This window comes from Anarrhichthys ocellatus, unplaced genomic scaffold (genome assembly GCF_004355925.1).
Source record: "Anarrhichthys ocellatus isolate YVR2014 unplaced genomic scaffold, GSC_Weel_1.0 scaffold58, whole genome shotgun sequence".
Classification (NCBI taxonomy): domain Eukaryota; kingdom Metazoa; phylum Chordata; class Actinopteri; order Perciformes; family Anarhichadidae; genus Anarrhichthys; species Anarrhichthys ocellatus.
This window is the reverse complement of record NW_022280088.1, coordinates 344,569-359,330: the sequence shown is the minus strand read 5'-3', so window position 1 is coordinate 359,330 and position 14,762 is coordinate 344,569. Positions and strand designations below refer to the sequence as shown.

The 14,762-nt window shown below is 39.8% G+C and overlaps 1 protein-coding gene across 1 annotated transcript in view; it reads right to left on the bottom strand.

The window, feature by feature from the left end:
• cabp4 (calcium binding protein 4) overlaps window positions 1–14,145 on the bottom strand; it is a 16,398-nt gene extending 2,253 nt beyond the window's left edge. The window contains exons 1-7 of the mRNA XM_031871529.1: window positions 14,090–14,145; window positions 13,452–13,553; window positions 12,935–13,073; window positions 6,453–6,483; window positions 5,979–6,122; window positions 1,855–1,964; window positions 79–226 (exon numbers count right to left, since the gene is read on the bottom strand). Coding sequence (XP_031727389.1) covers window positions 79–226; window positions 1,855–1,964; window positions 5,979–6,122; window positions 6,453–6,483; window positions 12,935–13,073; window positions 13,452–13,553; window positions 14,090–14,145 — 730 coding nt within the window. The remainder of the gene's footprint in view (window positions 1–78; window positions 227–1,854; window positions 1,965–5,978; window positions 6,123–6,452; window positions 6,484–12,934; window positions 13,074–13,451; window positions 13,554–14,089) is intronic.
• Window positions 14,146–14,762: the final 617 nt, after the last annotated feature.

Sequence of the window (14,762 nt, the reverse complement as noted above, 5' to 3'; positions counted from 1 at the left end):
CCCCTCTCTCTCCACTGTCCCCCCCCCCCCCCCCCCCCCCCCCCCCCCCCCCCCCCCCCCAAATCCCCAACCGCTCACCATCAAAGTCAATGTTGCCGTCTTTGTTGAGGTCAATGTCGCTGAGGATCTCCTCCAGCTCACCTTTCTTCAGCTTCTCCCCCAGGAGGGTCTTCATGCCCTCGTTCAGCTCATCGAGCGTGATCTTTCCATCACCATCACAGTCAAACTGCAACGTGTACAGTGGAGAGCATTGAGGTGGGGACATGGACATGGAGAGACAAACATATCACAGATGAAAAGGATGACAGATGACAGATGACAGAAGAAATAAGGAAGAACTGAACAAATATTACAAGTCTCTGTTGCGGATGTGGAGGGTGGAGATTGATTATGGGGTGATGAATTGAGGTGGAGAAAGAAAGATGGAAATAGAGGGAGAGAAAGTTATCAAGAGACAAACAAAGAGATTCGGAGATGATGCAAAAAAGAGTTTTACATTGACAGTGTATATTAACAACATGGCTGCACGAGGTCCTTGGAAGTCTGAAAACAGCTTGAGTGGCAGATGGGGCGATGCTGACTCATGAGGTGTTAGTCGAGTGTTAGTGTTAGTGAAGTGAGACAGACTTTTTATGTGAATATGAGGACTGAGTTTGGATGAAGTGAAAATGTATTCTCATTTGTCAGAGAGTAAACTAAGCTCTGAAGTTTCTGTGCAGAAGTGATGGTTTGGGGCTAATTCAACAGCCCCACAAATGGATTTGAAGGTCAGAACATGTGGATTTCTAGTTAGGACCTTGACGATGACGCACATGTGATACATAAACTCCAGATTCAATGGCAGATGATAATGTGACCTTGCATTCTCAAAAGAGAGGACACATTTTAAAAGATTGCATGCAGAGGAATAATGGTGTCTTAGTGTCTTTTGTACTGGCTTTGATAAAAGCTTGATCAAGCAAGTGGCCCAACTGGTTCAGGAAGAGATTGTTTGGTTGAGACAGAAGTATTGTTACAAAGCTCTCTGTTCATGATCAGTACAAGGGTGGATTATTTGATTGACACAATTTGCTTTAGAGCCACAAACAGCTTTTTTACAATTTGAGGTGCACAATGCTGTGTTTCTATATTTCCATATTGAAAGCACTTTTTCATTTTTCAAACATTGTTTTGCCATCACTTCATTGGCAATAATAACTTTGCTGAGTCAGCTGATGCCCAATTTCTCCCCTTGCTTTTAGCAGCCAAAATAGTCAAACTAAATGCCTGGAGCTACATAGATAAATGAATCCTTGTAGCATATTACAGTCTCCCATTCGTTTTCAGTTATAATCATGAAGCGCACATTATCAGTGTTTTCTGTTTTGCTGTAACCATTAAAAACCTATCCTGCAGGAATGTGTTCAGTGGAGGAACTCAGGTGCGAAAAGCTGTGCCTACAAATAACGTGATCGCCTCGTTTGTTCTGCTTGGTTGCTTGGACTACGTCACACCAGGGCTTGCCTTTGGGTCACCATCAATTTAACACTTAACACAAAGAGAGCAACTCAATACATATTTCCTCCAGACCAATGAAGCACAAATGAACATGTGAGTGTAGAATATATATGGTGGCACTTGTGATGGCAGGGACAGTCCTTCATAAAAAATTCATCAATCAGAATATTTTCCTTTACCCTTTCCCCTTAAACCTGCCTCTGCATCCCTCTTCTTATAGACTGGTTGACAAGTAAGAGCCTTACACTCTCTAAGGAAAGGTCCTGTTGCACACTTCTGGGTACTGTCACAATACCAGGCCCTTTGCACTTGCTTGAAGTCACATGCCTCCAGAGTTCCTTGCCGGAGACTTCTTACCTGTTTGAAAGCACAGCGGAGCTCCTTCAGCCCGACCATATGAGCCGTCTCAGCCAGCATCCTCGGCCCCATTAACTCGCAGAAATCATCAAAGTCTACATGACCACCCCCTGCAGAATGACAGAGGACACACACATAGATGTTGACACACACACACACACATGCACAGGTCGACTACCAAGTAATAACTTCTTTGCCTTGAAGTGTGTCTCTGTCAGACATATGAATTTATGTATTAAGCATTAAGGTGTCAGAAGATATTGGCACATGCAGTAAGTCCAATTATCTGCCTAGTAACAGCGGTGGAAGAACTTTTCAAATATTTCACACCCGCATTCATTTATTTGGCACAACACAATTTATCACCTTGCAAAGTCATTATGGTGAACATGTTAGCAGACAGTTGCTCATTTACTCTGCTTTGGCCTCCACCAACTCCTGGTAGAGCTAAGGAGTACTGAAGTATCACATATGTTGAATGTATGTTATACATGCAAGTAATAATAATAATGTTAATAATTAATGTCAGTTAAAGGTAGGTTACAGTTGTTGTTTTTTCAAGTACATTATCTCCCTCTCAAATATAGTGAATCAAAATATTATAAGTAAAAAACACTAGTACAAGTACTGTACCTCACTATTGTACTTAAATGCAGTAATTAGGCAGTACAAATGCACCTGGCCTTTATTGACATAATACCACGCTTCTGTTTTGAAAGTGTATTTATAAATGTCCTCAGTGCATGGAGGCGTTGACAATACATTCATCTATCTGCTCATTATGTTTCCATCCACCCAGGTACAAACACTTTTGTTCTGTTTGATCCCCGTGGTAATTATTAACACAGAGTGATACAATGGAAAGACTCATGTTATTAGTTTGACAAAAGAAAAGCTTATTTGATTGCGTAGACCAATAGACTCGGTCTGTTTTCACTGTCTGAGCCTTTGGTGGATGTGAAAGACTATACTCCAATAAAGCCATGCGGTCGTTTTGCGGTTAAAGAAATGAATCAGTGCTCAGAGTGTGAGGACGGTTGAGGATTAAAATCCAACTATGCCAAACTGTGCTTGCTGAAGGATCCTAAAATAAAAGACCATTCATAATGATCTTTGATTATTCTATGATTTTTGAGCTAGCAAAGGATTTTCATACTTGCCTCAAGTACATTTTTTTTTTGTCTGACTAGCTTTACCCTTGTGGAGCAGCAGTCTCTTGGGGATTTCCTGACACCTCCTTGAAGAATTGTGCCTTAAGTGGGTCGGTTTATAATCATGGAGTGGAAAAATTCCCCCAAAAGTCGTAGGAGATTATTATTCATTTTTAATTGATAGTGCAACACTAGTTATATAAGAAAGACTGAATTTCATGGTATTAATGGCTCTGTAGGGATTATGCTTCAGAGATTAAGCTAGGGATGTCTGAAGCTCATTCTACCTCATGGGTCAAATTAAGGCATCAATGAACAGATAAATAATTCATATTACACAGTATACATAGCAGAAAATATCAAATGCAGTCACCACCACCACTAAAGCCTTGATGTTAACAGTGTCCCTTTCAGGAAGAGCTATAAAATGCTTTTTTACACAGTTTAAGGGAATCACATATTGTGTCATTATCAAGTGGGGAAGTGGCAATGAAAGATCATTTTATACAGATTTCCCCGTTATTTAACAGTATGTATTTGGTATTTTTGTGAATCTTGACAAAAATGTAAAATATGACTCTACAACCTTTTTTGCAATGGTGCACATCAGATGGGGACATTTACTGGGCATTAATGTGAGGTTAATGCAGCGGTGGCTCCTTCAATTTTGAAGATCCTTGCTGTTGTTATTCTAACCACCTGATCAGGATCAAATCATTTACACCTGGGACACCAGGTGTAGCCAATTAACTAGCTTGTAGGACAAAAGCCAGCTGCACTCTAGACACTGATAATTACAGCTGAGAAACACTGCCTTACGCTATCCAATGTGATGCAAATGTTTTGAGGTCAATATTTTTGCATTATTGGTGTTATTATCCTCCGGGCGCAAAGCTACGTTATTTTTTTTTCCGTGTAAATGGATCCTGAGTTTAGGCTATTTTTTCAAGCAGGCACATATAGAAGTCTCCTATACAATAAATATCAAAATGTCTATTAATTACACACACCTGGTTAGAAGGTTGGTTCAGCCATTTACAAAAAAAATAATAAATTATAAAAGTATTACTTGTTTAGTTCTATTTGTTTTTATCAAAAGGAATGGAGGGCGCGTTGACAGCAGCTGCCCCAGCAGGGCGACAAACTGAACAAAGTTGCAGCCGACAGGGAGGGTTCAATAAGCAGCGGTATTGAAGAGTAAGCACCACACCTGCACGTAAAAGGACCGACATGACACCTACAGGTAAGTTTACAAGCTGTTTAATGCGTTGCAGCTGATCAACTAAATAGCAACCTAGCATGCAAACCCACGTTGGCAGTGCACTCTGTTTGGTCACTCGTTCAACCGGCTATTGTGCAGACCAATATGCGTGTTCACGAAACGTTAGATAAGGAGACTTTTGCAGGAAAGCTATTGTGGCTCTTGTGTTGTGTAGCAGGCAGCTGTCAGTTTTGGTTGCAGAGCAGATATGTACACAGCAGCAGGCAGATAAATGTAATTAAATTACATTTCCTATATCAGAGGGTCGGCGGTTCGATCCCCGGCTCCGGCTCTGCTAGTCGCATGTCGATGTGTCCTTGAGCAAGACATTTAACCCCAAAATTGATAGCTGTGCTACGGTGTAGACATGTGATAGAATCTGAATTGTAAGTCTCTTTGGATAAAAGCGTCTGCTAAATGACTGTAATGTAATGTAATGTAATGTAATCTATAGTTTCAGTTGAACTTTTAGAGCAGGCTGTAAAAGTGTTTCACTGTTTTCTTTGGTTAAAAGTGTCAAGTCTCTTTCACCTGTAACCACACACAACAATGATGTCATTGTGTACTGACAGTTACAGGATGATGGTAAATGCTAAAACGTGATGGTGCAGAAATAAATAGTCCTTAGTGAATAGACTTAGTGATGTCAGTTAAACAACAATGTATATCTGTAAAGTTTGCAAACTAGAATTAACATCAGCAACTAGTTACAGCAAGAAACTTTAATTTTGTGTCAATTTTGGCGGCCCCTCTGGACGAAAGTGGTATTGTTTAAAAATGTGTTATTCAGCGTTTGGTTGTTTAGCTCCACCCTCTCGTGTCACATCTGGTTGCAGAAAATAAGATGGCGACGGCAGAAATTCCAAATTCGAGGCTTCAAAACCGTAGTCCACAAACCAATGGGTGACGTCAATGTGAGGACGTCCACTTTTGACATAGTCTATTTCCTTAGGCCTACCAGGCGAAGTAAGGGAAGGGTGAACTATTGTATATGAATCCAACTTATGTTTTGTAAGAAAATCTGTGTCCAATTTCATACAAACATTTAAAAAATAGTTCTGATGCAGTGTATGTTTTTCACTGGCATCATTTGTGTAAATGCAGCTGGATTGCTGCACACATGACTCTAAATAAGGGTATTACAAATCATCACACCTGTAGTGTGTCTAAGTCCTGCGTGTCCATTGAAGGTTTATGTAGCGTCTCTTTGCAGACGCTCGTAGTTCAGGCTTGGCTCTGACACTAGGAGGTGTTACAGGAACTGGTTCTCCAGGCTTATGGCAAAAATCAATGCAGTGATCATTCACCTTACACTTTAAACACACACCACACACAAATCTATACTGGCTCATTCAGTAAAGATGGCAAAGACAAACACACTCATTAAGAGCAGGGGGAGGAAAGTCAGATCTCGACCAAACGCCCACCTCTCCACGCAGACTCCCCTGCACCTGCTGTGTGAGGGCCATTAATCAGTCTGCTGAAATGTCAGGAATGTCCCCAAGTTTGAAGAAAAACATCAGTCCCTCACAGACACGTAGGAAAGAATGTGCACGTATGCATGCACACGCGTTTGTGCAACAGACACATCACTCAGGTGTTCACACCTACTCACTTCAGAGAGACCCATCAGTCATGCACACATGCTTTAACCAATCAGGAGGAAATGAAAGCCAAACGCACACGGACACAACCCGACGATATGTACACACATTTCATCTTAATTTGCTGGATGATCTCTATGAGCTCCATCTCCGTAGGCATGTAGCCCATGGTCCTCATGCAGTCTGCGATGTCTTTGTAATGGATGAAGCCATCTGCATCGTAGTCGAATTCCTTAAAGGCCTCCTGGAGCTCTGACAGACAGACAAACAAATTAGAGCAATTGCAACAAACTGTAAAGTAGGGTAAAATATTTCTCCCCAGACAGCTAGTTACATCTGTCTGTTTTAACTTAACTTAGCTGTAAGTTGTTGACTCCAGCAGCAGCTACAACTAAAGTTATGTTGTGTTTTTTTTAATTTGGTTTTGTAGCTCTGAGTCATTGGCAACAATGTCAGTCTGAGAAACCTTCAATCTCTTTCGTGACTCACGAAGAGGAGCAAAGAAAATCTATGTGATTTGATGAAGCTGTGCATTGACTCTTCATTTATCCTGTGTTTGCATCATATTTAACAACATCTTACCATCTAACTCCTCTGGCATCAGCTCTCTCTCCTGTGGGGCAGAGAAGAAAAAAAAGACAGCATCAGAGGACGGGACGTAAAATCAGGGTGGCTTTGAAACAGCAAATTCTCCTGAGAAATATCCCAGTGATGATCAGTTTTTGACTACCAAATTAGAATAACATGCATATCATGTCAACACTGCCGCATGCTGACAGTAAACTCTAATGGGATTTCACCCTGCGACATGTCTTTCTAATTTGCGAAATGACACAATACCACCGCACACTCCTACGTGCATGCGCTCACACACTCGCTACAATCTGCAGCATCCCGAGGGACATGCAGCATAAGCTCATGTCTGTGTGCACACAAATACACACCCACGCACAAGACTGAGTTGCACAAACCTCTCACTGTCGCAAAGAAACGGATACATGTAAACTAAGACACGGATACACACACACTTGCCTACACAGACACAAGACGTATCATTTGCATAAAGCCTCGTGTGTGTGAATCATTGACTATTCTCTGCCTTGTTTTGACATTTGCTGAGGGTGATCTCACCTTCTCTTTCTCCTTCTCTCCCCTTGGTTATGGGTTTTCAGGCAAATTGAGGCAAAGCTATTAGCAAAATCTCCACATAGATAGTCATTAAGGGAAATGATCGCCGTAAAATGTAGTGTGTTTAGTGCTTTAAATAGCAATATGTTCCAGTGGTTGTAGACAGACAATTTATAAATGCACTTTAGAATTTAATAACCTAAATTGCAATACTGTATCCATGCATATCCTCAGGCAAAAAATACTCTCGGGATTTTACTTTTAAAAAGATATGTTGGCCATAAATGTGCTGATACATTAGTCTCTGTGAAGGCTGCTGTATACCATCGCAGGGCGAGAATGACAAACTCTGGTTCACAGCAAAACTCAGACGGCTAAGGTTCGAAAAAGGAGATGTTTAGAAGCGGGGACAGGGAAGTACAGGTTTAGACAGGCGGTGAGAAATGGTAAGCGACAGCACTCTGAGAAACTCTAAGCGTTCACAGCTAATGACTCTACTTCTGTCTTTGGCCCCTCCAGACAGAACAAGTCTAAAGTCTCGGTTATACTCCCAAACTGCTGCGGCAGTGGTTCACTTATACTGTCCGCTTGGTGGACGTATTCCAAGCATGTGCAGTAGATAGATAGTAGCTACAAAATTTACTTCATGCTGGTGGAAAGTATAAATCAGGCTTTAGCCTCCCCACTCACACGGAGTGGAGCAGAAGAGAGACGGGGGAAGTGAACGCCAGTACAAGTTCCAAACAGGCTCTGCAGTGAATAGTATTCTATCATTTGTAGAATTAGATTCCAGTGGTGGCTGCCAAGAATTGTTTCCAACTTGTAAAATCCTATAACTCCATAGCGTTGTAAAATCCAAAAGTTAAAAAAAATATATAATGAAAAAAGACAGTTTTTTGACAAATGTTTTTGTCTAGTAAATATTATGCATCAATCAATATTTGTTGGCATTTATCCTGTGAGAAACAACATATTTACTGCGGTCAAAAGCTGTTTTCACTTGTGAGTTTTATTCAGTGATGAAAGTTACTTTAATTAAAAAATACTTAACTCTCTTAATACGATGAATCACTTTTTCAATTTGAGGATATTTTTTATGGAATAATTTTTTTTATGAGGGTTATGAATTTATAAAATAGGACAGATATTCAAAGCTTGATTTGAAACCGGTAATAGAAGCTTTGAATAAGACAAAAAGGCAGTCCGTACAGCTCTAAAACTTTATCTCTGTACATTGCATGTTACAGTTATACTTCGTATACTGGGAACCTTTGCACATTCTTTAGACAATTTTGTACATTAAAACTACCATTTGTAAAAACTGCACAGCTGCTGGATTTTAATTCAGATACATTGTACATCTCTTTAAATATTTTCATTGTCATTTTCTTCTATATGTTTTTTTTCCTTTATGTTCGGCACCAAAGCAGATTCCTTGTATGTAAAAACTTACTTGGCAATAAACCTGATTCTGATTTTATCAATAACTCATCACACGCATCATTCCTTGAAACAATGTTCCGATTATTGTAAATGCCGTACAGACTTAAATTTACATATGTAAAACTTTGATATTGAAAGATCTTGAAATGACATTCATCATCTAATCATGTAATAAAAATGCTTGTGCCAACAGCATCTAGACAATGGAGCCTGCTAGCAATCTGCAACTCTTCTACTGAAGCATCAACACATCCACAGGGAAAGCAAGACGCATCCAAACTCACTCATCTTCCTATAGAGCAACCCAGCTTGACATATATATGGCTGCGCACAAAGACGGCGCAAGCCTGAGGATAGCTTTAAGTTCAAAGAAACCAGACTGACACACAAGCTTATGAAAGCTCTGATTATTGCGAGCATAAATTTGCTGTGGGCTTGCTTTTCCTCCTTTTTCATTCAGTGAGGAAAAATATTGAGACTGAACAGAACTGAGAACAGGAGACGCTATTAGATGTATTCATCCATGTACGATACTGTCATCTCTATTATGTCAGACGTTACCTTTATTCCATTGTATTTTAGAGGACACTTTGCTCTTTACCTCATCACATTTATCTGATTTCCATAGCAGCTAACTAGATGAAAGGTTTTGCATGAAAAACCAAATATCTTATGGAGGAGATGGACAGCCTTGAGTGTTAAAATAGACTACATCAGATTTAAGTGTTTAACCTTTGATCATAGTCGATGCTAATGCTCACCTTACTTCTATGCTTTTGTATTTTTACATGGGACTGTTCACTTATTTGAGATCATTTTTTTAGGGCTTTTTTTGCCTTTTTATTCGAGCAGCTGGTGAATGACAGAAGAGAGGGGATGAAACACAACAAAGGGTCTGAGTCGAGCTAGAGGTTGTACCTGCATCTTTGCTTTTAATCAAATGTCCATTTCGATTTTTTGAACTTCAACTCTTTTTTTTTTTCTTTTACTGCTTAAAATGTGAGTAATAAAAAGGCAGACCAGAGAAGAAGTGGAACTGAAATGCAAAGAAAATATTTTCCTCCTAATACATGTTGGCACTCAGGATGGCTAATACATAAATCATACAAGGTCATCCTGCACAATGGCTTGAGGAAAAGAAGAGGCTCCCGGAGTTTATTTGGAAGCTGCTCCGCATGGCAGCCATTCAAATAATTATTCACTGTATAGTCTACAGAGTTGGAACACAAATCTGATGCCAAGAGTTACCTCACTACACGTGTACTCTGCCTCAATTTTATATAAGTTTATATAAAACTTATATATAAAAAGTTTATTTTTTCTTACTCTGCAGCGTAAAAAAGCCCCACATTGCCCAGAGTTCAACAGTGCTGTTTACCCTGCACGGGATCATTCCGCCTTCAAGAGCATATATTAAGATGGCAAGGTCAACATATTAATTGGATTTTTTTTTTTCATCCAGAAAGGATTAGACAGCATGCAATGCAGACTCTCCATTCATCCGTCAGAACGATCCAATTAACAGTTAATTTCATTCTGTCTGCCTTCACATGGTCCATCGAGCAGCCTGCTGCTTTGCAAGCGTGACGCATGGACACATATAAGTGGTATGTGACAAACGCATGGTCACCACACTTAAACATGCAGTCACAGTGCGTACATATGATGCTCTTTGATGGCTCTGACCTGTAAATGCATCGATTGTTTTTCTCCAGAGATTTGGATCCCCAGGCCCCCTCTTCAGTTGGGTCTAATGAGGGCTGACAGGGAACCTTGCTGAGGGGGTTATTAATACTTGTGTTGAGGCATGGATTAGGACTGCTGAGGGATGGATGGTCTCCCTCCCTCAGTGTCAGGGCAGCAGCCCAAACCGTGTGTCCTGTGGATACGATGCAGACCTTTCTACCTGGCTACTACGAAATTCAAACCGGGGACTTTCACAGTAAAACAAATGGATTCCACAGTAGCCCAAGGTCACTGGGAAACAGTTTCCATAAATTGCTCTAAAACATTGAAAATGTCCCATTTGTTATTTGGAAATCTAGTTAAAAATATAATTAAAACATTCAGCAGCACATAACTCCCTTTGGCGTGGATTTCTTTTATCCACGCCAAAGCCTTTGGCTCTCCTTTGTTATATGGTTCCACAATTAAAAGGATCGGAATATCATCCTATATAATAACGATAATAGTAATATCCCCTTTTTTATGGAATAAGTACTTTAAACATGTACGTTGGGACAGCAACTTATTCCTTCTGCTGACCGATTCCCACACATATTTGATAAAAAGCGGATTGATGGCGCCTGTATAAATGTATAAACAGTGTTTTATATTTTTACAAAGAGTCTTTGTCAAGTCTACCAACTACTCCATGCAAAGTAAATGTTGCCTTGGCAACAATATAGATGTGATCTATTTTCCTGAGCTGAACCCAAATATATTTTGTATGTTTTGTCCCCACAATGTAATTAGGGAATTAATTTAGTTCTATATAAATCTAATTTCTCGCATATAGGGTTGTAATGAAACATAGCATTAGATCTGGCATATTGTTCATGCATCCCAATCACTTTCTGATTAGTAACAATCATATTCATGCATGTCTCACTGTAACTCTGTCAATACAGTCATGCCAATCCAGAAACTACACCTGTTAATGTACGAGCAATAACATGTGCGAGTAAAAAGCCAATACTTTAACAATACATCTGTGCATGAAGAACGGGCATGTCAATGAAAGTAAAACCTAATTCAGTCAGCTCTGCACACAGTCTCATGCGCGGCCAGTCAAAAGCTTTTGTTTTTCTAAACTTCTCTGCTGGCCGAGAGAAAGCAGCCAGGAGGACAAGAGGACAAAGGAATGACTGATACTGAAGGATGTCCGTGTTCTTCATTCTTTATAAACTTCACTCAGAAGTGTTATTTATTTTATTTACATTTGTTTCTAGTGAGATATGAATGACTATATATTAACTTTGTTGTTGTAAACATAACTGTTGCTGCTCTATAAACAATGTTTTGATATATTTAAAATATAAATTCACATTTTATTTTTTATGTTATACATCTTTTTAAAAGCAATTATTTAGTAATGTAGAAAAGCAGAGTATTGATAAGAGCAGCTCCAAGTTGTACTAAAATCCTAAAGATGTCTATCCCTACCTGAAGGCCACCGTAGTTCTCCAACATGCTTGGAAAGGGAGGGCTGAGCTTACAGCTTCGGGGTATTTCGTTGGTTGCAATCTGCTACAAACTACTAGATGCCACTAAATCTTACACACTGGGCCTTTTTAAATGACAAGAGACTCAAAATCCGACCAGCGTGTGCCTGCAGTAATATTTCAATCAAGTTTATTAGACCAGAAATATGCCAATTCTGATATGCTCACCCTCAAAGCATATCAAGTAGTGATGTACAACCAATTAACCAACCAACCAGATGGTGTCAGCCCACACGTACCATATATTTGTGAGTAGTCTAAATATATTGACATCTCAGGACAATGCTACTTTTTTATAAAAGAATAATTGTAAAATGTAATACATTTTATAGATCTATAACTGGTGCTCTCTATAAATCAACTAATGTTTTTAACAGAAATGGGAAAGGTGCCATTGAGCTGGATCATTTCATTGGCTCATTTCCAGTTGTAATTTTCCCCAAACATTCAGTGCTGCCCTGCAGCAATCTGGGATCAGTGTATCGGGCCTGAACAGAGCCAATGCTTCATTTGAACCAGCCAGGGCATTAAAGCCAGCCCAGTGTCCAGGCAGTAAATCATCCGTGAAGTGGAATTACTGGAGTGACTTCTGAGAAAGGATGTTGTTGTTTTTTATAGCATGAGGTAACACCCCTCAGTCCTGATCAGATTGTTTGATTGAATAGAGGTGGGTACTGATATTGTCTTTCCACAATCGTTTGACTGATTTTTATATCAGCAATTGCTAGTTTGTTAACGGGGCCATTCATTTTTGGGTAGTTCACACTGCAAACAAGTCGATGTGTTATTTCTCTCAGCTGTGCTGGCTCAGTCTATAAACCTCCACGTTATCAACCTTTCTTCGCCGGTCTCTTCCAACAATCTCTAACATTCTCATGAAGGAAGGAGGCCCAAATGTACAAATGTCCTTTTAACAATAACATAGTATATTGTAAGTGATTTATATTTTATTCTAGCTTTGGCAGTTTATATTATTGACTGGCTCTGCCATGTTTGTCTTGTTGACAGAGAGAGAGATGTGAAAAGTGGCATTATGAAATACTATAGTTAAGGCTAATTGGGGGAAAAAATGTCATTGTGAGAGTGTTGATCAGATGAATGCTGATTCCTGACACATCTACCTGCTCCTAATGGTGTTTTATATAAAAACCAGAAGCTTGAAACTGCAACTGTCCTTTTTTTTTTTTTGAGTAACCCAACCAGGAACCAAGAAGTGTGTCAAGACTGTGACAACAGGCATTTGAGTATGAGCTGTAATGTTGAACTGACCTGTCCAAAGAGTTTGTTGAGGTAGGAAATGTAGGCAGCGGCCACCGCTGAGCTGTTGCTGAGGCTCCTTTTGCTGTGCCGACGTGCCTCCTCCTCTCCAGAGCCCTTCCCCTTTGCCGAGGGCGACTCTGACTTTGAGCTGTGAAGTGTGTATTTACGAGCCAAGTGTTGAGAGCAGTCATCATCAAAGCCAGGCCTATAATTTCTTGTCCTAACTTACTTTAACTAACACACTTAAGTACCTTTTGGAGTCATCTATTCCTTATAGCCTCCCTTGAAATAATTGCTCAGCTTGAGCAGAATTATTGAAAAACGTCAGCAGTCCAATCACCTGACATTAGCAGCTACGTCAGTCATTAGAAAAGGAAGGAAACGTTTCTTCGGAGGACAAGTTTCAAATTCTGAAGGCTATTTTTGCAGCGGATGTATCAATCGACACTAATTGGGTGCACAAATCTACACAACCCGGTCTCCTTGTGCTCATCAATGTTGATTAGAAACAGAGAATAATAATAACCAGAATTTCCTGGAGAGGCTGAGCTGAAGAGCCTTGCTTTTAAATCTCCCAGAAGCGGGCGATCTGCCAGCAGCTGCACCCTTCCCTCCTCGTGGAGCAGTGCTAGGAGAGAAAGAAGCCTTAATCAATTCAAAGTGCACTAAACGTCTCGCAATTAATGTGAATACTTTCAAAGAAAAAAGATTTCTCATAAGCAACAATAACAATGAACACTGAACTCTGTGGCTTGCATTATGGATGGACCCTGTTGTTGAGGAAATCCAGATGGATTCAGACTGCTGATAGACAGCAGCAGCAATGGGAGACAATTGTTTGAATTTTGGAAGTTTCATGAACTTTGTTACCCAGAAACTGTAAAAATTTAAAAAAATCTTTCTAAAGCAGGTGACACCTTCTCTCTCTATTTCTCTTTCTGAACAGCTCACTCGTTACAGTGTGATTTACAAATGTGGGGATAGATCTCTTGTTTATCTTTGAGCCCCAAATTGTGATTTAGACTGACGTAATGTTTAAAATGAGAATCCTACCAAGTGCAGGATTAAAGCTCACAGCCTTACCTCTTGACTTAAATTAGATGGTTAATTTGACTTTATAAATGTATTCATTGCCTATTCCTTCTTCAGTTAGATCTCACTGACCTGGCAGCAGAGGGTGATCTACTTTCTGGTCCTCCCTTTGCACTTTTCACTGACATCCTGGATGGGAAAAGATAAATGTGGAAAGGGATGTGAGTGTGGGGGAAGAGACAAGAAATCTCATCATGGAGTACTGAAAACAGATGAACAAGAGAGTGAAATTCCAAAAGGCTATGCATTTTTGACAACTTTATGAGGTTATTAATGCATCTTTGAAAATATTGGACAAAAAAGATTTTCCTATTTACTCAAACATCATTAAAATTAATTTGTAGTTGTTTCTGGCAATCTGATGGATTTAAGTCCAGTGTTTTTAGCTCTGTTTTGCTTGACGCCATCTCCTAGAAAGAGAGAAATATCTGGCATTTTGATTTGCTAAATCCTCGACTGTGTTCTGCCATTCGATGCTGGGTCGATCTTGTACAGTGACTTTATCAGAGCTTTTCTGCTAAAAACAGCTACTTGCTGTGGTGGGAAATACGGTTGATTAACCATAACACTAAATGTGTGGGCTGTAAAAGCAAAACAATTAAATTAATAGAGTTGAGGAGAACAGTCGGGGTGATTTGATTCACTGTTCATATAAAGCTAATGATTAAAGCAGCTTCAACCATTGTATTTGCACAGCACCCAGTGTCCATTAGCATGGGTCCATTGACAAGGGAATGAATGACAT